The sequence below is a fragment of the Hyla sarda genome, chromosome 1 (assembly GCF_029499605.1).
Source record: "Hyla sarda isolate aHylSar1 chromosome 1, aHylSar1.hap1, whole genome shotgun sequence".
In the NCBI taxonomy this organism is placed as follows: Eukaryota; Metazoa; Chordata; class Amphibia; order Anura; family Hylidae; genus Hyla; species Hyla sarda.
This window is the reverse complement of record NC_079189.1, coordinates 495,309,609-495,333,974: the sequence shown is the minus strand read 5'-3', so window position 1 is coordinate 495,333,974 and position 24,366 is coordinate 495,309,609. Positions and strand designations below refer to the sequence as shown.

General features: G+C 44.7%; 1 protein-coding gene across 3 annotated transcripts in view; it reads right to left on the bottom strand.

The window, feature by feature from the left end:
• CDO1 (cysteine dioxygenase type 1) overlaps positions 1-24,366 on the bottom strand; it is a 104,046-nt gene that overhangs the window by 21,199 nt on the left and 58,481 nt on the right. Inside the window, exons 1-2 of one of the 3 annotated variants that reach the window (XM_056537423.1) lie at positions 11,968-12,073; positions 1,891-2,263 (exon numbers count right to left, since the gene is read on the bottom strand). The exons of 1 other annotated variant lie outside the window; for it this stretch is intronic. In XM_056537423.1, the coding sequence (XP_056393398.1) occupies positions 1,891-2,060 (170 nt within the window). In that variant the 5' untranslated portion in view covers positions 2,061-2,263; positions 11,968-12,073. Of the gene's footprint in view, positions 1-1,890; positions 2,264-11,967; positions 12,074-24,366 lie in introns of those variants that run through there. One more of the 3 variants, XM_056537422.1, reaches the window with a different exon arrangement.

Below are 24,366 nucleotides of genomic sequence, written 5' to 3'. Positions count from 1 at the left end.
TGTCATACATGTTATTTTAAGTGCCGAGACCCCCACGATCTCTAGATATAGCCTGACCCATCGCTCACTTGTACCCACCCATTGCAGGAGATGGACTCCATTATAGTTCATGGAGCCTATCACCTGCAGTCAATCAGAGCAAGCGCTGGAGCTGGGAGTGAAGTGTGCACTGATCGAAAAAACATTGGGGGTCTCAGTACAGAGACCTTAAGCGATCAAAACCTTTGACATAGGCTTCTTTCACACTGCCATTGTGACACGGCAGTGCAACACAGGTGAAAGAAACAGGGGAGAATAGCGGAAGAAAAAAAATACATTATGCAACGTCTTTTTCTCCCGCTACTCCCGTAAAAAGACAATGGCGCCTGACGGACCCCATGATGGTAAATGGGATCTGTCCGGACCCGTTGTTGCCCATTGTGCCCAGTTTGCATAATGAACATTAAAGAAGGCATAAAAAAATAAAGAGCCTAATGGATGTTTTCCGACGGGGCACAACGGCAGCGTGAAAGGGGCCATATCTGTATGACGTGTCAAAACTTTTTCTAAGTGACAGTAATGCTTTAGACATGACAAAAAAAGGACCAGCTGCCGACAGTAGTTGTTTAGTTGTTCTAGTAGCTGTTAAAGGGAAGTGGAAAAAAAAGCTGTTAAAGAAAACTAACATGCAATAAAAAGTGACTAGACAATCAGTAGAGAAAAAAGGAAAAAAAAACACAGGTTAGATGTGGATAAGCCGAGCGCTCAGCTATGCACTGCTGTAAAGCTGAACTGGCAAGAGCCAGTGGTTGTGTCAATATCCATGACATGTGATTGGCTCCCATACACACACCCTGTCCACTCCCAGCGAGAACTCTAGAATTCTGTATGTTCTGCGTGGCATGTGCAAAAGAACTTCATTTCTACTGTCTAGCAGGAAGAAGAAAGTGTGAAAAAGACACAGAATGCCGCAGCTTTGTTGGCAATACGAGCACATTGCTCATGCATGCATAACCACCTCCAGTGCATGCATAACAAGTAGTGCAAAATAGTGAACTATTAGCTGTAGGTGTGTTTAAAACTTATAAATCCTAACTAAACTGATTTGTTTTCTTTGGTTACACCCTCTGATATCTAAAGGTAAAGCCAAGACAATGGGATTTTTCTAGAATGCCAAAGCACTCCCTGGTTATGGTCCGTCACTTGACTACGCCAGACAAAACCCATCGTGCCAACTACGTGGCTGGAATCAGAAATTCACAACCCTCTAGAGCAGTATTTCCCAACCAGGGCGCCTCCAGCTGTTGCAAAACTACAACTCCCAGCATGCCCGGACAGCCGAAGGCTGTCCGGGCATGCTGGGAGTTGTAGTTTTGCAACAGCTGGAGGCGCTCTGGTTGGGAAACATTGCTCTAGAAGAAAAGGCAGAACATCTGTGAAAAGAGAAAAATGCTCATATATCCTCATGTTAATGTAAGCTACATAATAATATATACAGTAGATGATAAGATTACTCATTATGTGATGTTATGGCAGCGTGGAGTCCTCAATGATCCCTACACGCTGTCAATGATCCCTACACGCTGTCCTTTAGGAGAAGGTGCCATATGTCAGGTTTTATATGAAGTCTGACAGTGCTGCACAGTAAAGCAATTCAATTACTAGTGGTGTATTTATGTCATCTGGCATTATAACAGGAGCATTCTAGAATTCATTTACAATGTATTTTTATGTATTGACATTGCCCATAAAAGGATGCATATTCATAAATATTATGTCCATACAACTTATGGATCCTCAAAAATATTTTTTATAGCGTTATTGTATAAAAATGCATTCATTGTAACCAAATATACTCTAAAAGTGAAAAAAAAGCAGAAGAACTCATTTAGGGTTATTGTAAGTAAATACCTGTATGGGTCAAACTTGGCATATTTCGCCCATTCCAATGGGTTACTCTCATAGGACTCCATGATATTTTGGACTTCCTCAATATTTACTCGATCACTGGAAAAGATCTCATGCAGAATCCGAATCAGCTCATCCAGGGTCTGTGGCTTTAGTACTTCTGTGTGATCCATACTACAATGTGAGCTGAGAAGACCCTTACACTGAGATGTGCAGACCACCGGTAGTAGCAGCAACTCCTTCCACAAGTAACTGAGCAGAGCTGCAGCCCTTGTGTATTTATGCTCCAACTTGCAGAGGGATGTACCAAGTTTCTTAGGGGAGGCAGGGAGGCTGAGGCAGTGTTTGTGTCAGGTTCGGACTCTATTACTAGGTGCTGATAACAAGGACAAAGTGATCAGCAAATAAACAACAATCTTATCATAAGACACATTATTATTTTGCGTCCCATCTAAGTCATGAACAGTTGTACATGAGTTCTCCAAATTTCCCAAACACCACCAACTCTTGTGTATTCACACACAGTTCTATAGTTCTTGTTCTCCTGCTGAGCTTTATAATAGAGGGGGGTGCAGGGGGTGTTGCTTACATTCATTCAATCCAACAGAGAAGCAAACATCCTCTGCCCCGAGCAAAGTAAAGACACCTCAGGCTCCTTTCACACTATAGTTCATTCATCCGCTATTAAACATCCGTTTTCTGTATTGTAAAATAAAAAAACAGACGTATAAATAACGGGTGCTAACAGCTGAATAACGTCCGTCAACATAACGGGCATATCCTTTCGTTAAAGGGGTATTCCAGGCCAAAACTTTTTTTTATATATCAACTGGCTCCGGAAAGTTAAACAGATTTGTGAATTACTTCTATTAAAAAATCTTAATCCTTCCAATAGTTATTAGCTTCCTGGGTTGTTGTTTTCTGTCTAACTGCTCTCTGATGACTCACGTCCCTGGAGCTGTGCAGTTCCTATGGGGATATTCTCCCATCATGCACAGCTCCCGAGACGTGACATCATCATTGAGCAGTTAGACAGAAAACTTCAGAAGCTAATAACTATTGGAAGGATTAAGATTTTTTAATAGAAGTCATTTACAAATCTGTTTAACATATGGATATGTCTGACCCCCGCAGTACAGCTATATTGAGATGCCGCCACAGCGCTATGAATGACAATTATTATTTCAGCAGTGCATTGGGCCGGCCGGCTTCCCGGCCCAATGCGCTGCTATTGGAATACTTTTCATTCATAGCGCTGCGGAGGCATATGATTATAGAAGCGCTGTGGGGGCCAGACATATAGCATTATCTGGCCCCCACAGTGCTTCTATGTACATATGCTACCGCAGTGCTATGAAAGACAAGTATTCTTTCAGCAGCGCATCAGCCCGGCCCAATCCGCTGGTAATAGAATACTTTTTTTTATTCATAGCGCTGCCAGGGGCTTATAATAGCACTGCGGGGGGAAAATATATATATATACACATGCGCTGCGGGGGACAATACCTATATAAATGCACTGCGGGGGGCATATGATTGCGCTGCGGGAGACAATACCTATATAATTGCACTGCGGGGTCAAGACTTATATAGCGCAGCAGGGGGCTAGATATATAGAAGCGCTCCCAGGAGTGTGCCCTCTGCCTTGCAGTCTGTGGGTACTTCTGGCCCTGTACCCTTGAAGGTGCCTGTGATGGCAGCCTCTGGCTCCGGGTCCCCAGCCCTGGTGGGTAGGGGGTCGCCCACCTGGGGCTCCTCTCCCGACGGTGCCATTGAGTGCTCTGGGCTCCCAGCCCCTACACCACCACCACCCTTCGACTTCAGCCAGCTTTTATCCCAAATTCCTTCCAAAGAGGACTTTCGCTCCCTAATTGCTGAAGTTAAGGACGCATGACGTGCTGAAATTGCCTCTATCCGCCAAGATTTACAGCATGTTTCTGACAGGGTTGAGAACTTGGAAGAGGCCCAGCTCCAATCTACAGTAGCCTCCCACTCAGAGTTCCTCACCGATATGCACAACCATGTTGAGGATTTAGATAATAGGGGGTGCCGGAATAATATCCGGGTGCGGGACCTCCCTGAAGTTACCCGAGAAGAAGACCTCCAAACTACCCTGGAAGCTATCTTCAACCTCCTCTTGGATAAACTTCCGTCTCATCGGATTAAATTGGATAGGGCTTATCGGGCCTTTCGTTCCAGGCCTTTCAAACAGCCCTCCTAGAGACATTATCTGTTGTGTGCATGACTTCCAGCTCAAGGAGGCTATGATGGCCTAGGCCCGCTCCCGGCGCAACTTTGACTCTGATGGAGCTCCTCTTCAGCTTTACCAAGACCTCTCTTGGATCACCCTCAGGAAGAGACGCCTGCTTCAACCTCTTCTGGCAGTCCTTCGGGATCATCACATTCCCTACCGCTGGAACTTCCCCTTTGCCCTGCAAGCCCGTAAAGATGGACGCTCTGCTGTATTGTGTTCCCAATCTGACATCCCAGCCTTCTGCTCCGCTCTGGACATTCCCCCTCCGCAAGTCCTAGACTGGGGACTTTCTCCCCCATCCCCGCCTCTTCCTCCAGTGTGGCAACCGGTCCGTAATCGGCGGTCCGGAGGGTCCAAGAAGCTGATCCCCGTGGGGCGCCATGGTCCCCCTCCCGCATCACCTTGAGATGGGGTCTGCGAACTGTACGATACTCCTTCTAATACCTGTGGACTCTAATCTCTATTCCCGGGAGGACTTCTCCTTGTTGTTGTTGTTCTGAATTTATTGACTTGCTATGCTTATTGTATCCTATGTTGTTAATGGCGGTCATTTTTTCCTGCTACTTGTGGCATGGCCTCGTCAGGTGAGCCTTTCTGAGCTGGTTTAGTCTTCCCCGGCAATGTTCTCTCATATCCCCACTGAGGCCTTCTCAAACGTATTGGTACTGTTAAGGTGTTCTAGCACCTCGCTTTTGTTACTGTTGAGTGCCTCCTCATTGACCCTGGGGTCGATGGGTTTTTTCAGTGATTTGTTGTTCTTTCATCTTTGTTTTTGTGTCTTTGTCTCTCTTGTCTTGTCTCTTCTGGTGTTTCTTGGCTCTCCCTTTCCTTATGTGCCCTCTCTTCCCTTCCCCTTTCCCCTCCCCCTTTCTTTCCTCTTTTCTTCTAGGACTTTGGAGGAGACTACATTTCCCCTTGATTTTCCCATCCCTCGTTGGGGCCTATGGCTGCGGGGACCTCTCTGGTACCTGGGTGAGTGCATTTTTTCTTTCAGCTTCCTTCTCCCTCTTTCTCCCTGACCATGGATAAGTGTGTTTCCTTGAACGTTAAGAGCCTCAACTCCCCCCCTAAGCAGCGCCTCTTGCAGCGGGAGTTGGTATCGCAGAGGGCTGATATTGTCTTCCTTCAGGAAACACACTTTGACCACTCTGGCTCCTTCCAATTTCTACACCATCTATATCCGCTTGCCATTTCGGCCTCTTCTGGTAGGAAGTCGGCTGGGGTAGCAATCCTGATTTCCCGGTCCTGCCTAGTCCAGGTTTTCTCCTCCTATACTGACCCTCAGGGCCGATACGTGATAGTGGAGGGTTCCCTCGCTGGTAAATCTTTGCTTCTATGCAATGTTTACGCGCCCAATACATCTCAGATCCCCTTTTTGCAACGGGTCCTCGCTCGGTTAAGTAAATACTTATTTTTTCTCCCTCAATGGACCGCCACTCGGTCCTTGATAGGCCCACCCCTCCTGCCCAACTGCGGCTCACTTCTTTGTTCCGTTGCCTGATTCGCTCCTCTTCCCTGTATGACCTCTGGTGGATTAACAACCCCACTGACAAATCGTTCACTTTTTACTCCCACCCACATAAATTGCATACCCGTATAGACTACTTTTATGGCAATCTTCCTATGGTCCGCATGCTCTCTTCTGCCTCTCTCGACTCTATTTCCTGGTCTGACCACTGCCCGATCCTTCTGTCTTTCTCTCCTTTCCTCCTCCTCCCCCCCAATGCTGTCATTGGCATCTTAACGATTAACTTCTTAACCCCTTAATCACATCGCATCACATCGCGTCGGTCCCGGTGCTCATCAACGGCTGGGACCTGCGGCTAATACCACACATCGCCGATCGCGGCAATGTGCGGTATTAACCCTTTAGAAGCTTTGACCTCCGCTTCTAAAGCGAAAGTGAAAGTATCCCGGCTATTCAGTCGGGCTGTTCAGGACCGCTGCGGTGAAATCGCAGCGTCCCAAACAGCTTACAGGACACCGGGAGGGCCCTTATCTGCCTCCTCGGCGTCCGATCGACGAATGACTGATCCGTGCATGAGATCCAGGCAGGAGCAGTCAAGCGCCGATAACACTGATCACAGGAGTGTTAATACACGCCAGTGATCATTATAGGAGATCAGCATAGGAGATCAGTGTGTGCAGTGTTATAGGTCCCTATGGGACCGCACGATCAATGGCGTATGTGCAAAAAAATTCCCAAGTCCAAAAAAACGTATTTTGGTCACTTTTTATACCATTAAAAAATTTATAAAAAGTGATCAAAAAGTCAGATCAAAATAAAAATCAGATCAGATCACGGCACAAAAAATGAGCCCTCATACCGCCCTGTACGTGGAAAAATAAAAAAGTTATAGGGGTCAGAAGATGACATTTTTAAACGTATAAATTTTCCTGTATGTAGTTATGATTTTTTCCAGAACTACTACAAAATCAAACCTATATAAGTAGGGTATCATTTTAACCATATGGACCTACAGAATAATCATAAGGTGTCATTTTTACCGAAATATGCACTGCGTAGAAACGGAAGCCCCCAAAAGTTACAAAATGGCGTTTTTTCTTAAATTTTGTCGCACAATGATTTTTTTCCCGTTTCGCCGTGAATTTTTTGGTAAAATGAATAATGTCACTGGAAAGTAGAATTGATGACGCAAAAAATAAGCCATAATATAGATTTTTAGGTGGAAAATTGAGAGGGTTATGATTTTTAAAAGGTAAGGAGGAAAAAACGAAAGTGTAAAAACCCTGAGTCCTTAAGGGTTAAATCTTTGCCCTCCTGGGACTCTATCCAGGCCTCTATAGTAGAGTATTTTGCCCTCAACCAGGGATCAGTTTCCTCTCAGGCTGTTCTCTGGGAAGCGCATAAGTCAGTTATTAGAGGGCACTGTATTGCCCTAGCATCTCGTATGAAGTGCGATGCCTTGGCCCGAACCCGGGAGTTGCAATCTCAAATCCATACACTTGAGGCGACTCTGCTTTCTGCTCCTTCCCTCTCGGTGTTGAGGCGTCTGGTCGTGGCTCGTACCCAATTGGGCGAGCTTGCCCTGCATAAGGTGGAACGGCAGCTTCTTTATGCTAAGCAGAGATTTTATGAGAAGGGTAATAAGGCCCACTCGATCTTGGCTAGACGTTTGCGAGACCGTGCCACGTCCCAGATGCCCTAAGTCCTGAAAAACCCCTCTGGCACTCTTCATTACCATCCTGATGCTATCTCTCGCCTCTTCCATGACTACTACTCTAAGCTTTACTCCCTTCCTTCCCAAACGCCTTCTGACCCTGGGGAACGTGATACTCTCTTAAACTCCTATCTCTCGGAGTGTTGCCTGCCCACGCTCACGGAGCCTGACAGGGCTGCCTTGAATTCCCCCAATCCCGCTTGAGGAACTTACTGCAGTTCTTAAGTCCGTGCCATCCGGTCGCTCCCCTGGCCCAGATGGCTTCTCTTACTTATACTATAAGACCTTCTCCGCTCCTCTTCTTCCCCACCTAGTCTCTCTGTTCAATTCCTTTCTGGGGGGCGAGGGGATCCCGCAGTCCTTTTTGCACTCATTGCTTACCCTTATTCCCAAGCCGGGTAAGGCTCCCCATGATTGCGCCAGTTATAGGCCCACTGCCCTGCTCAATACGGACCTGAAGCTGTTTTCTAAAATTCTGGCGGCCCGTCTCGGTTGCCTCCTCCCCTCCCTCATCCAGAAAGATCAGGTGGGCTTTATCCCTTGCTGCCGTGGGGGGGGGGGCTGATTAAAACACGAGGAGGGTCGTTGATCTGATGGACCTGATTAATCAAAGGTCTGAGCAGGCTGTGGTCCTTAGTCTGGATGCCAAGAAGGCCTTTGACAGGCTGGGTTGGCCTTTCCTTTTTGCCACCATACATAAGTTTGGGATCACCGGCAATTTCCTCACTGCAGTGCGGGGTCTCTACTCCTCCCCTACAGTTTCTCTCAAACTCCCTCACACCTCTTCTTCTCCTTTTCCTCTCTTCAATGGAACCAGGCAGGGGTGCCCGCTGTCCCCCTTGATTTTTACCTTATGTATCGAATCCTTAGCCGCCATAATTCGGGGGAGTGCGGACATCACTGGTATTGCTCTCCATGATAGAGACTATAAAATTTGCCTCTTTGCGGACGATGTCCTTCTCACCCTCTTGAGACCTCTGACCTCTCTCCCTAATCTCTATAAGGTCCTCCATTCTTTTGCTACTGTTTCTGGCTACAAAATGAATCTCTCTAAAACTGAAGTGTTGCCTCTCAATCTCCCGTCCTCTTTCTCAGCCCAACTGCGGGCTGCCTATACTTTCCGTTGGTCTCCTGCTGCTATTACTTACCTTAGGGTTCACCTCACCTCTCTACTCCACTCTCTACTCTGCTAATTACACTCCTCTGTTTCAACACCTCCGTTCTCTCCTGGAAAAGTGGCGGTCCCAATATATCTCCTTTTTCGGGTTCATAACAGAGGTAAAAATGACCATACTCCCTAAATTGCTCTACTTTTTTGAAACACTGCTGGTGTGTGTTCCGTTTTCTGTGTTGCGACCGTTCCAATCAGCCATCTTTAGTTTCATTATGGATGTCAAGAGGCATTGCCTCCCGATGTATTACTGGGCTGCCCATTTGCACCATCTGGCCTCATGGTCCACCTATCATGCCTATATTCGTTGGATGGAGTTTGAGAAACTACGGCTAGCTCCGGTCCACCCCAACACCTTCCTCTGGGGTACCTTCCCTTCTGCAATCCCCTCTGGCCCCCACCTTGTCCCTATCTCGTTCTCCAAATACGTCTGGAGTTATTGCTCCAGGAAATTTTGCTTGTTCTCTCGTATCTCCCCCTTTGCGCTCTTTTCTCTACCACCCGGCTTTCCCCCCAGGCCTCTCCTCCTGTATGGTTAGGGAATGGGGAAGCAGGGGGCTCTTCTGCTGGGCTGATTTAGTGCAACCTCTGCTCCGAACATTGCTGCCCTTTGAGGATTTAGTCTCCCGTTATGGTCTTTCCTCCTCCGAGCGGCTCCATTATCTCCAACTCAGGCACTTCATGTTGTCCGATCTAGGCTCCTATGAGGTTTCCTTGCCTTCAGCCTTTGAACGGTTATGCCGTTCGGGACCGCAGGTGAAAGGGCTTCTATCTGATATCTACTCTATTCTTAATGCCCCCCGATGGGAGGAGGACTTGAATGCCACGATTACCCTACCCCAATGGCAGATAATTTGGCAAAGGGCCTCTAAGGCCTCTATTTGCACGACATACAAGGAAACGCAATATAAGTTGCTGATGGGCTGGTATCACACTGCTGTGCTGTTTAAAAAACTGAACCCTGCCATCCCCCCTTAGTGCTGGCATTGTGGGGTGGGTCTGGGTACGGTCTTCCATATATTCTGGTCTTGCCCTGTCATTGTTCCGTTTTGGGATATGGTGAAACGACTGATACTGGAGGTCCTGGGAGCCCAGGTCCCTTTGGACCCCCGGGTCTACTTATTATTCCTCTCCACCAAACTCTTATCCAAGAGACCATTTAAACTGTTTATGCATATGGTCCTGGCGGCCAAAACCCTGATTGCAAAATGCTGGAAACTTTCCCTTCCCCCATCAGAGACAGATCTGGTAGCGAGGATGAGGGAAATCCGCTCTCTTGAATACCTTACTGCCTCTCTCTTAATAACTCTTTTCCTCTATTTCTTCCTCTTTGGAAACCTTGGGACAGGTTTCTTGATAGGCAGCCTCCTTAGTCTCCCCTCCGGCTATTTCCCCCTTTTCTTCTGGACTCCCCCCCCCCCTGTTTTTTTTTTTTTTTTTTTTGTCCCCTCTCTCTTGTCCTTTTTGTATTGTCCTGTTGTTGTTTTTGTTTGTATTGTCTAGTTGTAATTTGCTTTCATTGCTCTATTGGTGCCCAGTGATGGGCTTCTTGGATTTTCTCTTCAGAATTCCTAGTTTACCTATTGGCTTTTTTTTTTTTTTTTTTTTTGATTCACACTTTCTGCTACAATGTATTGCATGTTGTTCTGACTTAATATTGTGAAACCTTAATAAAAATTACAGTTGGGGAAAAAAATATATATAACGGCCGTTAATTTACCTGTTTCTTGTGACAAAAGAAAAATGAGTGCATGTGCCGTTTTTTTCTTATGTCACAAATAACATCCGTTATTCATGATGGGCTATAATGGGTCATAACAGATAATCAAAAAAATCCCATCGACTTTAATGGGATTTTGTAACGGCCCTTTAACATCCGTTTGTAATGCTTTTCTAATGGAAGTTTATAATGGGTCTTTTAACACAGCAACTTTATAGTGTGAAAGGGGCCTCACATGAAAAGTGAAAAAATAATCTGCATGCTTGTATTCAAAATATATGGACAATAATATTGTTATTAGATATATTTAGTTTTTGCTACAAAGTTGTAGGATTTTATGCAAACTGAGCAAATTATTCTGTTTATTCACACAGGTAAATTTTAGCTACATGTGAGAGCCATATGTTTAGGTTGAATTATTTTTATTATTTGAATTAACAAGTACAGTTTTTGGCCAAGTTCATATGGTAGTGTTTTGGTCAGTATTTTGCAGCAGTATTTGTAAGATAAAACTGGAATTGGGTGTAAGGCTATGTCCACACAGCGGAATGTCACAGACTGCGGGCGCAGGCACAAAATGCCGGGGCTAGGACCGCACAGGAATGTGCCATCTCATGGAAACAAAATTTGGAATCTCCATGCTAGAAACATCTGGCACAGAAATTCCTCTGTGTGCACAGAGCAGCAGAATACCATTGAATTCAATCTGACTCTGTTGCTGCGGAATCTCTGTGCAGAATTCCAATGCGAAATTCTTCGTGGAAATTCCATGGTGTGATCATAGGCAAAGGGTGCGTTTACACTACGGAATTCCTGCGGAATTCTGCGGTGTGAACTTAACATTAGTGTGAACGGGTCTCCACAAGACCCGTTCACACTGCGGTATTTCCACGGCGGACAATTCCACCGCTGAAATTGTTCAGCGCAAAGAAAGAACATGTTCATTCTTTGCGCGGATTCCGCGAGCACTGCATAGCCATCAATGGTGACGGCTCAGTGCCCCGCGGCCCTAGCGTTGAAGTATCTTCGGCAGCGGCTGCCAGGCGGAATCTCCACTCGTGGAATTCAGCAAGCGAAGATTCCACAGTGTGAAAGCACCCTAAGGGTACGAACACTATATTTCTGCCCATGTTAATCGTATCCTTCTAGCTAAGCACTATTTTCAACTGTAAACTCATTTTTAGGACATGCATGCAGTAGAAGTAGTGATGACGCAACAAGCATTTTTCCCTTTGCTTCGTCACTCTGTCTTGCAGAGCACAGATAGCTTTACACCATGTTCCAAATTATTATGCATATTCTATTTAACATAGATGAAATATTTTGTTTTTCAGTTTAACTCATGGATGGCATGGTGTCTCAGGGCTCTTTTGATCACTGAAAACAATCTCGGACACCTGTGATAATTAGATTGCCAGGTGAGCCCAATTTAGGGAAAAACTACTAAAGGTGGGGGTGTTCCACATTATTATGCAGAGCACCATTTTTAAGCAATATGGGAAAGAAAAGATCTCTCTGCTGCCGAAAAGAGTGAATGCCTTGGACGAGGTATGAAAACATTAGATATTTCATGAAAACGTAAGTGTGATCATCGCACTATTAGGAGATTTGTGGCTGATTCAGAGCACAGACTGGTTTGTGCAGATAAAGGCCCATTGAGGAATATTTCAGCCAGATCCATGCATCGGATCAAGAGAGCAGCTGCTAAAATACCATTACATAGCAGCAAACAGATATTTGAAGCTGCTGGTACCTCTGGAGTCCCACGGACATCAAGGCGTAGAGTTCTCCAGAGTCTTGCATCCAGACTTGTGAAGCTGCTATCAAATAAGGGGTCCTATGTTAAAATGTAACGTGACCTGTTAAAATGTTTAAAAAGTTAAAATGTTGTTAAAAGTTTGATTGAAATAGCTTTTGATTTCAGGAAATATGCTGCAAACATGACAAATGAAAATTTTGAGTTCTTTACAACCTACAAAGTGTTTTGAAACTTACTGGGGGAGATTTATCAAAACCTGTACAGAGGGAAAACTTGCCCAGTTGCCCATAGCAACCAATCAGCTCACTACTTTCATTTTTAACAATGCCCCTGCAAAATGAAAGAAGCAACCTGATTGGTTGCTATGGGCTTTGCCCAGGTTTTAATAAATCTCCTTCACTGTGCATAATAATTTGGAACAGTGCATTGTAAGTTTATGTTTAAAAAAAAAAATACTGTTTTCATTAGGAAGTTTGTTCAATAAAATTTGTATTGTACTCTTAATAGCTGATAACATGAGAATTATGCTGACTGTTATTTACATTAATTATTTAGGTAAATGAGAAAAATATCATTTTCATAATAAATTGGAACAGAATGTATGCTTGAGACATACAAGAAGCACATGCTTAAATGGGAACACAGGTACTTAAAGGGGTGATCTACCATAAGGTGATTTTAGCACTTACCTGGCAGACAGTAATGGACATGCTTATGAAGGATCTGCGCTTGTCTTTGGGCTAAATGGCTATGTTGTGAGATTACCATAACACTGTGGATTTCTTTTTGTGAACTGGGTTTTTCCTGTTGGAGTTTTCTCTTTTACTACAAATCCAATAATTCCACTTTTCTCCCACACATCAGCCACCCCACCCATTGAACCACAAACAAGCTGAATCCCATGCAAAAGACAAGAGCTTTCTATCCAGGGTGCATCCAGCTGTTGCAAATTCTCTGTGGTCGCTCAACCCATTGAAGCAGAACAGGCTCCCTGCCATCACATGACTAGTAAGGTAGTGTCTCGGCTCCACTGCGTCCTGGGAATACCTGAGACAGGAGTCATTTTGTATGCTGTTAAAAATAAACATCTAGAGCAAAGATCACATATGAATGTAAGGCCAACCATCACACACAGGTACAGACACTATATTATGAACTACACTAACTTTACAGCCCCTGTAGAATAGTCAAATAAAAAAATCCTGGAATACCCCTTTAACAACTTATCTGCTATCCACAGGATAGTGAATAAGTGTCTGATTGCAGGGCGTCCGACCGCTGAGACCCCCACGATCTCCTATTCGGCACCCCGGCTCTCCTAATGCAAGCAGCAGTCACCTCTCAATGCACGGAGCAGTGGCTGACACGACCCCTTAATGCATTTCTATGTGCTAACTCCATAGACAGCAATGAATTCCTAATCGGATTCCACATACAGAATTCACGTCCATTATTTTTGCAGAAGCTGGAATCAAAATTTTGCCATGTGCACCATGCAGCAGAATCCCATTGAAAACAATGCAAGGGAATTTCCAAGCACAATTTTTCCATCGGATATCGCTTGGAAATTCCGCTGCGTGAACATGGCCTAAAGGAGAATGAGCAGGAAGAAGCACATGCTTAGGCCGGGTTCACACTACAGAATTTTTGAACAGAATTCCATTTAAAATTCTGCTTGGAAATTCTGATGCAGCAGAGTCCCATTTCTGGCAATGGGATTCTGCTGAAGAGTGCACACTGCAGAGTTTTCAAGAAGACTTTCCAACCGACAAATCCCCTCGTGACAGAACATTGAACTCGTTTGTTCTGGCTGATCTCCGCTCAGCAGACATTGCCGTGTAAGGGGACGGCAAAACGCGGTCCCAGTCAGCGATGCCCGCACTCGGAATCTCCAGCCTGAAGTCGTCCACCTGGAGATTACGCAGTGTGAACTCGGCCTTATGTGATTTACTCCCCCGCTTCCTGCGATCGCCATCGGGTTGCACCAGACTGGCTCCATTATAAAAGTCTGTGGCAACTGGATGGTGATTGATGTGACCCTGGAGTGAATCACCAAAACTCATGTTCTTGAGATTGTGAGGTGCCAAAGATAGTGTACTCTGATGTATTTGTACAGTGCAATTTGCAAAGATATTCTCCTCTAGAAACATGGGAGAATACATTGGTGTTGGTTTAAATAACAGCAAAAGCTTTTATACAAAATCTGAGGCATACAGGGGTACTATGCAGGCGAAACTAAGTGTATGGGTGCTATATTGCATAATAGTGACACTAGGGATCCCTGCAGCTCCAAACTAGATACTGCAACATGATGTATCCATATAGGATTGTAGTACAGAGATATTGGGGAGAATTTATTAAGGGTGATGTAAGTGAATCATTTTCTACACCTTTAATTTGTGTGTTGGTAATGTGTACATGTGCCAAATGTATTAAATGGTGCAGGGCATTTGATAAATATGGGGCTAGTACACATTTTTTTTTAAATAACACTTCAGTACACCACTTTGTAGGATTCTTCTGCTTTGACTTTTAATACAAAATTGTAACCCGTTTGTGTTAAAATTTGCGACTTTTAGCAAATTCTGTCTATTGCCAGGTCTGGGTTTTGTAGATTTTAGGGCTTGTACGACCAATTGTGAGACAAATCACTAATGATAAATCCATTACCAATGCATTAAAGTTACTACAAATCTGTGCATCTCAATACTCCTTGATTTCTTGTGTAATGTGTTGCTAATTTTACATTGTGACAAATCCTGCAAAAAATTAGGATAACAGAAAGGCAAAGAATGAATCGCATTGACCACGTTTGATGTCCCAGGTAAGATAATCTTTTATTCCACGAAATATGATGCAGTTGTTACAGGAACAAAAAAATTCATGGAGCGGGGAGCTCACAGAGACGCAGGGGCACACCACAGGTGGCAGCTAGTTTCGCGTCAGCCGACGCTTCTTCCGGCCAGGTGTGTGCGTCTACTCCCTGTGGGAGTACCTCTTTTATATGCAAACCAAACAAGGTGTGAATAGAGACAATAAAGTGAAACAAAATATTAAAGCATGTAAAAGGTTAAAACCACAATATGGGAAGGATACAACACTTTAGAAACGGATTCACAGAAAAGCTGAGTAGTCGTACCTTTTTATTTAGTCCCAAGGGACCAGCAGCATCAAATTTTATTATCCAAATAGCCTCTCGGCGCAATAGAAAGGTATGACTATCTACTCCTGGTGCATTGTCTATGCGTTCAAGTCCTGCAAATTTTAACCCCTCCGTTTTGCCTTCATGACATTCATTCATATGTGAGACAAATCGGGGTGAACCTTTTTTAGTTTTTAAAGAGTATAAGTGCTCACGTATACGAGTGGACAACTTTCTCTTAGTTTTGCCAATATAATAAAAATTGCAACGTCAAATTATGCAATAAACAATGTACATAGATTGACGTGTTATGAAATGATTAAGAAAAATATTAATGCCTCCCAAAATAAAATTTCTTTTAGCCAAATTTAAATCGCAAAAATAACAGTGTTTACAGGGAAAGTTTCCCTTGGATAGGCTGCTTTTTAACCAATTTTCATTTTTTTCCTGAGTTTTTTTTAACCCTTTTTTTATAATATCACCGATGGTTTGGGATTTCCTAAAGGTGATTATAGGTTTTTCCTTTGCTTGTGCTCCCAGGTCATTGTCCTGTTCAATCATGAACCAGTTCTCATAAATAATTTTTTTTATTGTATTATTCAAGGGGGAATTTGCAAAGGAAAATGTGAACCGTGTTTCGGCTTTTTTATTTTTGGGTTTTAATAATTCTTCTCTTCTTTTCTCTGGGTCCACTTCAGCAGTATGTTACTACAAGAGGCAGCTGACACAATTGAATCATACAGAATGATTCAATTTGTTGCACTGGCAGTGCCTGACGGCTATTTTCTTTCTTTACTATTGTGTTATTTTCCTGCAAAAAATTAACCCATAAAAAAACAGGTAAATCCATACATTCCGCTATTGTCCCCTAGAAACAATGGCTCCATATGAAATTTTAGACATCCTACAGCTGTAATGACAAGTTTGACCCGTAGGGTTAATCTGTCCTGAGAGTTTGGTTAACTTGGTTGCTGTGACTACTCCTCTGTGCTTCTGGGTGTGGTTCAGTTTGCAGCCTATTAGATTCCTCCTGCTAGCTGCATAGGGATATATAAGGAAGCCTTTCCCATTCATGATTCGCCTGTGAAAGAACTTTCTTCTAGTAACTAGTGTTTATAGTGTCTGTATTCTGGTTTCTGATTTGACTCGGCTCTTGACCTCTCTTGTGTTTTGGTACTTCGCTCAATCCAGTGTTTGACCTGGATTCCAGACTTCGAGTTCAGTGTGTGTGTGTGTGTTTAGGTTAGTTTTGTGTGCCTCCAGCTGTTCCCGACCTTTGTCAGTTTTTGTAGTTTATTGTTTTGACCTGTGACTGCCCATCACTTATAATATCTGTAGAAAGGAAAAGGTGGAGACTGGCAAAGAGGCGCCTAGTGTGATACCGCAAGAAAAAGGAGGCAAAGCGAAACAACACACAGGTGGGCACAAATTGCCCGTAGGAAGTGAGTGTTCACCTTGAGCAAGTGGAAAACTCACATATCAATCCACAACCAGGGTTACAAACACAAACCCCTGAGGCAGCTTCTGAGCCCAAGTTGCAGGAGAGGACTGGCCCGTCCGGATATGGGAGATTTAGAAGAATAGATGAAAAATATCCTTTGGAGAAGGTCCTGCTGGTGTCCGGTGTAGATGAGAATGATCAGGCCAGATAAGGATGTTTAAACCAAAGCTACACCGATTTCTTGAAAAAAAAAGCAGTAACAAACAAGGTAACGTGTTTCAGGGGACAGCGCCCCATTCTTCAGATCAGCGATACAGCAATGTAGGACATAGAGGGTTTATATGTTCTTGAATTTGGCACCCAAATCAATAGGAAGGGGCCAAAGAGAAATACAGTACATGGCAAAATACAATAAAGGAAACAAAAAATAAGCATACATATGGATAAAACAATATATAATCTTGATCTGATAGCTCAGTGTGGGGAGAAAATAGAAATTTGCAGGAAAAAGGAAAAGTAGTAAATATCTATCTAACGGGGAACTCCGTTAAGTATCCGGAGCGCAGGGCAGAAGTAGCAGTCATCAAGGACGTGGCGCTGGGGCAGTAGCGGGCGCGTCACGTAGTGACGATGTGTCATCATGGAGACGCGTCTAGCACTGCATACAGCGCCGCTGGTAATAGGAGCAACACATGGGGAGATTTATCAAAACCTGTTCAGAGGAAAAGTGTCCCAGTTGCCCATAGCAACCAATCAGATCACTTCTTTCATTTTTAACAGGGCCTCTGCAAAATGAAAAAAAGCAATCTGATTGGCTGCTATGGGCAACTGGGCAACTTTTTCTTTCCACAGGTTTTGATAAATCTCCCCCACAGAGCGGAGCGGTGCGCTCAGTCAGAGCTGTCAGGTGTCGTGCGCACTTGTAGGCTGCTGGATAATAAAATTAATAGAGCGGGAATAAAGGGAGCAATGTAGGGCAGTATGGATCCACATCTCATTTTTTTCCATTCACCCCCATCCATACTGCGCTATATTGCCACCTTTATTGCCGCTCTATTAATTTTATATCAAGCAGCCTACAAGTGTGCACGACACCTTACAGCTCTAACTGAGCGCACCGCTCCGCGTTTCTCTCCTATTACCAGTGGCACTTTAGATGCATTTATGCAGCGCTAGACGCATCTCCATGATGATGCGTCCTCACTGTGTGGCGCGCCCGCTACTGCCCTAGCAATGTGTCCTTGGTGGGTGCCACTTCCGCCCTGCACTCCGGACACTCAACGGAGCACCCCGGTGCCCGCACAGATACAGATGTTTACTGCTTTTACTTATTCCTGCAAATTTCTTTTTTCTCCCCACACTGAGCTATCAATTCAAGATTATATATTGTTTTATCCATATGTATGCTTATTTTTAGTTTCCTTTATTGTATTTTGCCACGTACTGTATTTCTCTTTGGCGCCTCCCTATTAATTTGGGAGCCAAATTCAAGAACATATAAACCCTGTATGTCCTACATTGCTGTATCACTGATTTGAAGAAGAGGGTGCTGTCCCCTGAAACACGTTATCTTGTTTGTTACTGCTTTATTTTCAATTCAATTCCAGCTTTGGTTCAAACATCCTTCTCTGGCCTGATCATTCTCATCTACACCAGACACCAGCAGCGCCTTCTCCAAAGGGTATTTTGCATCTATTATTCTAAATCATTTATCATAGGAAGAGACCGGCACCGTGGTTGTGGACCCGCTGCTTAGGGCAGGTACGCAAGTAGGCAGGGACAGAGGGAGTGGGCAAGTTCAGGGCTGCACTTTATCCTTGCCCAATTACCTGCATTTGAATTTCTCCTATATCATGGAAACTACACTGCTCAAAAAAATAAAGGGAACACTAAGATAACACATCCTAAATCTGAATGAATGAACTAATCATATGAAATACTTTCGTCTTTTCAAAATTGAATGTGCTGACAACAAAATCCCACAAAAGTTATCCATGTAAAATCAAATGTATCAACCCATGGAGGTCTAAATATGGAGTCACACTCAAAATCAAAGTGGAAAACCACACTACAGGCTGATACAACTTTGATGTAATGTCCTTAAAACAAGTCAAAATAAGTCTCAGTAGTGTGTGTGGCCTCCATGTGCCTGTATGGCCTTCCTACAACGCCTGGGCATGCTCCTAATGAGGTGGCGGATGGTCTCCTGAGGGATGACCTCCCAGACCTGGACTAAAGCATCCACCAACTACTGGGCAGTCTGTGGTGCAACATGGCGTTGGTGGATGGAGCGAGACATGATGTTCCAGATGTGCTCAATCGGATTCAGGTCTGGGGAATGGGCGGGCCAGTCCATAGCATCAATGCTTTCCTCTTGCAGAAACTGCTGACACACTCCAGCCCCATGAGGTCTAGCATTGTCTTGCATTAGGAGAAACCCAGGGCCAACCACACCAGGGGTCTGAGGATCTCATCTCGGTACCTAATGGCAGTCAGGCTACCTCTGGCAAGCACATGGAGGGCTGTGCGACCAAAGAAATGCCACCCGACACCATTACTGACCCACCGCCAAACTGTCATGCTGGAGGATGTTGCACGCAGCAGAATGTTCTCCACAGCATCTCCAGACTGTCACATCTGTGAACCTGCTTTCATCTGTGAAGAGCACAGGGTGCCAGTGGCGAATTTGCTAATCTTGGTGTTCTCTGGCAAATTCCAAACGTCCTGCACGGTGTTGGGCTGTAAGCACAACCCCAACCTGTGGACATCGGGCCCTGATACCACCCTCATGGAGTCTGTTTGTGACTGTTTGAGTGGACAAATGCACATTTGTGGCCTGCTGGAGGTCATTTTGCAGGGCTCTGGCAGTGCTCCTCCTTACACAAAGGCGGAGGTAGCGGTCCTGCTGCTGGCTTGTTGCCCTCCTACGACCTTCTCCATGTCTCCTGATGTACTGGCCTGTCTACTGGTAGCACCTCCATGCTCTGGACACTACGCTGACAGACACAGCAAACCTTCTTGCCACAGCTCGCATTGATGTGCCATCTTGGATGAGCTGCACTACCTGAGCCACTTGTGTGGGTTGTAGATTCCATCTCATGCTACCACTAGAGTGAATGCACCGACAGCATTAAAAAGTTACCAAAACATCAGCCAGAAAGCAAAGGAACTGAGAAGTAGTCTATGGTCACCACCTGCACAATCATTCTTTTATTGGGGGTGTCTTGCTAATTGCCTATAATTTCCACCTTTTTCTCTGTTCCATTTGCACAACAGCATGTGAAATTGATTGTCAATCAGTGTTGCTTCCTGAGTGGACAGTGCGATTTCACAGAAGTGTGATTGACTTGGAGTTACATTGTGTTGTTTAAGTGTTCCATTTATTTTTTGAGCAGTGTATGTCTTTTCTGGTGGAGCAAATGCAGGGTTTTCATTCCGCTGGTTCAGGATTTAGCTAAGACTTCAGCAGTATGAGTCTTCTCAGTCTCAATCAAGTTTAGTCCAGACCTTAACTCAGAGGCTGCAAGACTAGGAGCAGCTAATCCAGGGCTTGCTAGACAGAATCCAGGAGCTGGAGTCTGCCCGTATTCAGGTGCCATTTGTTCCTGTTTCAGCTCCTGAGGAGCCACAAGTTAGTCTCCCGGATAGTTTTTTTGGTAACCGGAAAACATTCAAAACCTTCTATGAAAGTTGTAAGTTGTACTTTCGTTTGAGACATTACTCTTCTGGCACTGAGAGTAGGAATTATGTCCGTTCTGCAAGGGGGTTCCCAAGTGTGGGTGTTCTCCCTTGATCCGGATGCCCCTGAGTTATCCTCAGTGGATTCTTTGCTTGCAGGTTTGGGACTTTTTATGCCGAATCTGACCGAGCTGCCTATGCTGAGTCTCAACTGCGTACATTAAAGAAGGGACGGAGAACTGTCGAAGATTATTGTGCAGAATTTCGAACGTGGTGTGTGGTCTCCAAATGGAACACCCCAGCTTTGATTTGTCAGTTTAGACTGGGGTTATCTGACACCTTAAAGGACATGTCGGTAACTTATGCCTCTCCTGACACCCTTAACCAAGCAATGATGTTAGCTGTGCGTTTTGGATAGATGTATTGCGTGAACGCAAACGGTAGTGTTCATCTTCCTCTACTTCTCTTCTGCTTGACTCCTTTCCTGTCTCCAATCACCAACCTATGCCTGAGGAGGAACCCATGCAGATAGGGTCCATTCGTACCCCGGAGGAGCGCAGAAGATTTTGCCAACTCTGCAGCCTTTGTTTCTACTGTGGAGAGGACACACATTTCATCAGGTCCTGTGTCAAGTGTCCGCATCCAAGTAGTAATTGTGGAGGCCATTTCGGCGCACAGGTATGTCATGCCTCTCAGAGAACTACGCCTGCAAAGTTCTTCTGGGGGGCATATACTGTACAAACTGATTTCATACCTAAGAGTGTCTTAAAGACAGTTTTGCAGCAGCCTCTGGCTGGGTCAGTGTGTTGGGCGTCATGGGCAATAAGAGTTTGGAGTCAGAAAAAAGCTATAATGATTTGGAGGATGATTGTGAGGACACCAATGAGTGTCTGCCCTGAGAGTTTTGTTTATCTTGGTTGCTGGGACTATGCCTTTGTTCTTCTGGGTGTGGTTCAGTTTGCAGCCTATTAGATTCCTCCTGCTAGCTGCACAAGTATATATAAGGAAGCCTTTCCCATTCATGCTTCACCTGTGAAAAAACTTGCTTCTAGTAACTAGCATTTTTTAGTGTCTGTATTCTGAATTCTGGTTTCTTATTTGGCACGGTTCTTAACCCCTTAACGACGCAGGACTTATATTTACGTCCCGCGCCGGCTCCCGTGATATGAAGCGGGATCGCGCCGCGATCCCACATCATATCGCGTCGGTCCCGGCGCTAATCAACGGCTGGGACCCGCGGCTAATACCACACATCGCCGATCGCGGCGATGTGCGGTATTAACCCTTTAGAAGCGGCGGTCACAGCTGACCGCCGCTTCTAAAGTGAAACTGAAAGTGACCCGGCTGCTCAGTCGGGCTGTTTGACACAGCCGCGGTGAAATCGCGGCGTCCCGAACAGCTGACCGGACACCGGGAGGGCCCTTACCTGCCTCCCCGGTGTCCGATCGACGAATGACTGCTCCGTGCCTGAGATCCAGGCAGGAGCAGTCAAGCGCCGATAATGCTGATCACAGGCGTGTTAATACACGCCAGTGATCAGCATAGGAGATCAGTGTGTGCAGTGTTATAGGTCCCTATGGGACCTATAACACTGCAAAAAAAAGTTTAAAAAAAGTGTTAATAAAGGTCATTTAACCCCTTCCCTAATAAAAGTTTGAATCACCCCCCTTTTCCCATAAAAAAAAATAAAACAGTGTAAAAAAAATAAAAAATAAATATATGGGGTATCGCCGCGTGCGTAAATGTCCGAACTATAAAAATATATAATTAATTAAGCCGTACGGTTAATGGCGTACGCGCAAAAAAATTCCAAAGTCCAAAAAAGCGTATTTTGGTCACTTTTTATAACATAAAAAAATGAATAAAAAGTGATCAAAAAGTCCGATCAAAACAAAAATCATACCGATAAAAACTTCAGATCACGGCGCAAAAAATGAGTCCTCATACCGCCCCGTACATGGAAAAATAAAAAAGTTATAGGGGTCAGAAGATTACATTTTTAAACGTATAAATTTTCCTGCATGTAGTTATGATTTTTTCCAGAAGTGCGACAAAATCAAACCTATATAAGTAGGGTATCATTTTAACCGTATGGACCTACAGAATAATTATAAGATGTAATTTTTACCGAAATATGCACTGCGTAGAAACGGAAGCCCCCAAAAGTTACAAAATGGCGGTATTTTTTCGATTTTGTCGCACAATGATTTTTTTTTCCGTTTCGCCGTGCATTTTTGGGTAAAATGACTGTCACTGCAAAGTAGAATTGGCGACGCAAAAAATAAGCCATAATATGGATTTTTTGGTGGAAAATTTAAAGGGTTATGATTTTTAAAAGGTAAGGAGGAAAAAACGAAAGTGCAAAAACGGAAAAACCCTGAGTCCTTAAGGGGTTAAAGGGGTACTCCGGCGCTTAAACATCATATCCCCTATCCAAAGGATAGGGGATAAGATGCCTGATCGCGGGGGTCCCGCCGCTGGGGACCCCCATGATCTTGCACGACGCCCCCCATTAAAATCAGTACCCGGAGAGTGCTCGCTCCGAATCTGATTACTGTCGATCACGGGGCCGGAGCATTGTGATGTCACGGTTACGCCCCCGTGTGATCTCATGCTCCGCCCCCTCAATACAAGCCTATGGGAGGGGGCGTGACGGCTGTCACGCCCCCTCCCATAGACTTGCATTGAGGGGCGGGGGGGGTGACGTCACACGGGGGTGGAGTCATGACGTCAAGGTCTCACGTCACCGTGGTCGGGAGCTGAAGCCTCCAGCGTTTCGGGAAGCCACAACAAGTGGGTCCTGCAGCCGAGATCCCGGGGGTCCCCAGCGGCGGGACCCAAGCGATCTGACAAGCATAGGGGATAAGATGTCTAGGGGTGGAGTACCCCTTTAACCTCTCTTCCTTTCTTAAGTTTTGGTACTTCGCTCAAGCCAGTGTTTGACCAGGCTTCCTGACTTTGAGTTCAGTGTGTGTGTGTTTAGGTTTTTTCCTGATAGTTTTGTGTGCCTCCAGCTACTCCCAACCTTAGTCAGTTTCTGTAGTTAATTTTTTGACCTGTGACTGCCCATCACTTATCATAGGAAGGGACTGGCAAAGTGGTCGTGGGCCCGCTACTTAGGACAGGTACGCAAGTAGGCAGGGAGTGGGCAAGTTCAGGGCTGCACTATATCCCTGCCCAATGTGACAACAGTGCTAAATTCTTAGCAGCATTTTTCTAAGCACATATGTAGTTAGTCTTTAGGAACAATTTAATATCTCTACCCACATTGACCCAGAATTATCAATTTTTGTCTCCATAAGCAACCAATCATTTCTTAAATTGTTCTGGTAAAGATGAGCTGTGATTGGTTGTCATTTGTCTGACCCATAAAACGCAAAAAAAAGGCCCTTTTTATACTATTAGTTCTTACAAACTTAAAGGGGTACTCCACTGGCCAGTGTTCTGAACGCTGTGCGCGTGCTGCAGGGGTCGGCCACAGCCCCACGTGATGTCAGGCCATGTCCTCTCAATGCAAGTCTATGGGAGGGGGCGTGGCAGCCGGCATGCCCCTCCCTTAGACTTGCATTGAGTGGGTGTGGCCTGATGTCATGGCCAAATACTGATGCAAAATTTTGACCAAAATATGGCCATAATAAAGTGGCCTGAAACTGATTAGTCCTGTGTAAATCTTTCATGTATAAACACACCCTTCCTGCACTGCAAACACTGCTGCTGTTTTATTTCCATTTGGAAATTCTGCTGCATGAATTCAACATTAGTGTGAATGGATTTTCCGTTGACCCACTAACAAAATGGAATTTCTTGACTCCAGACCTGCCAAAAGAATAAACTGTGTGCTCCTAGCACCAATGGATTTTGTTGACGGCCGCTGTACTTGGAATATCGGCTTGGAATATCTCTGGGCGAATATTCTGTAGTGTAAACGTACTCTTATAGAAAGATTTTCCATGAACTGTGTCATTGGGGAACCAAATTCAGTACAGCATGTTAATATGGCAATAACAGTTTAACATGCGGTTTTCACTGCTGTTGGTTGTTCTTTGTAATGTAAATATACATTACATGTTGCCTTTTTTCTAGCAATTGAAAATGGGCACCTGGTTCCCAAAACGCGTCTATCACCAGCAGT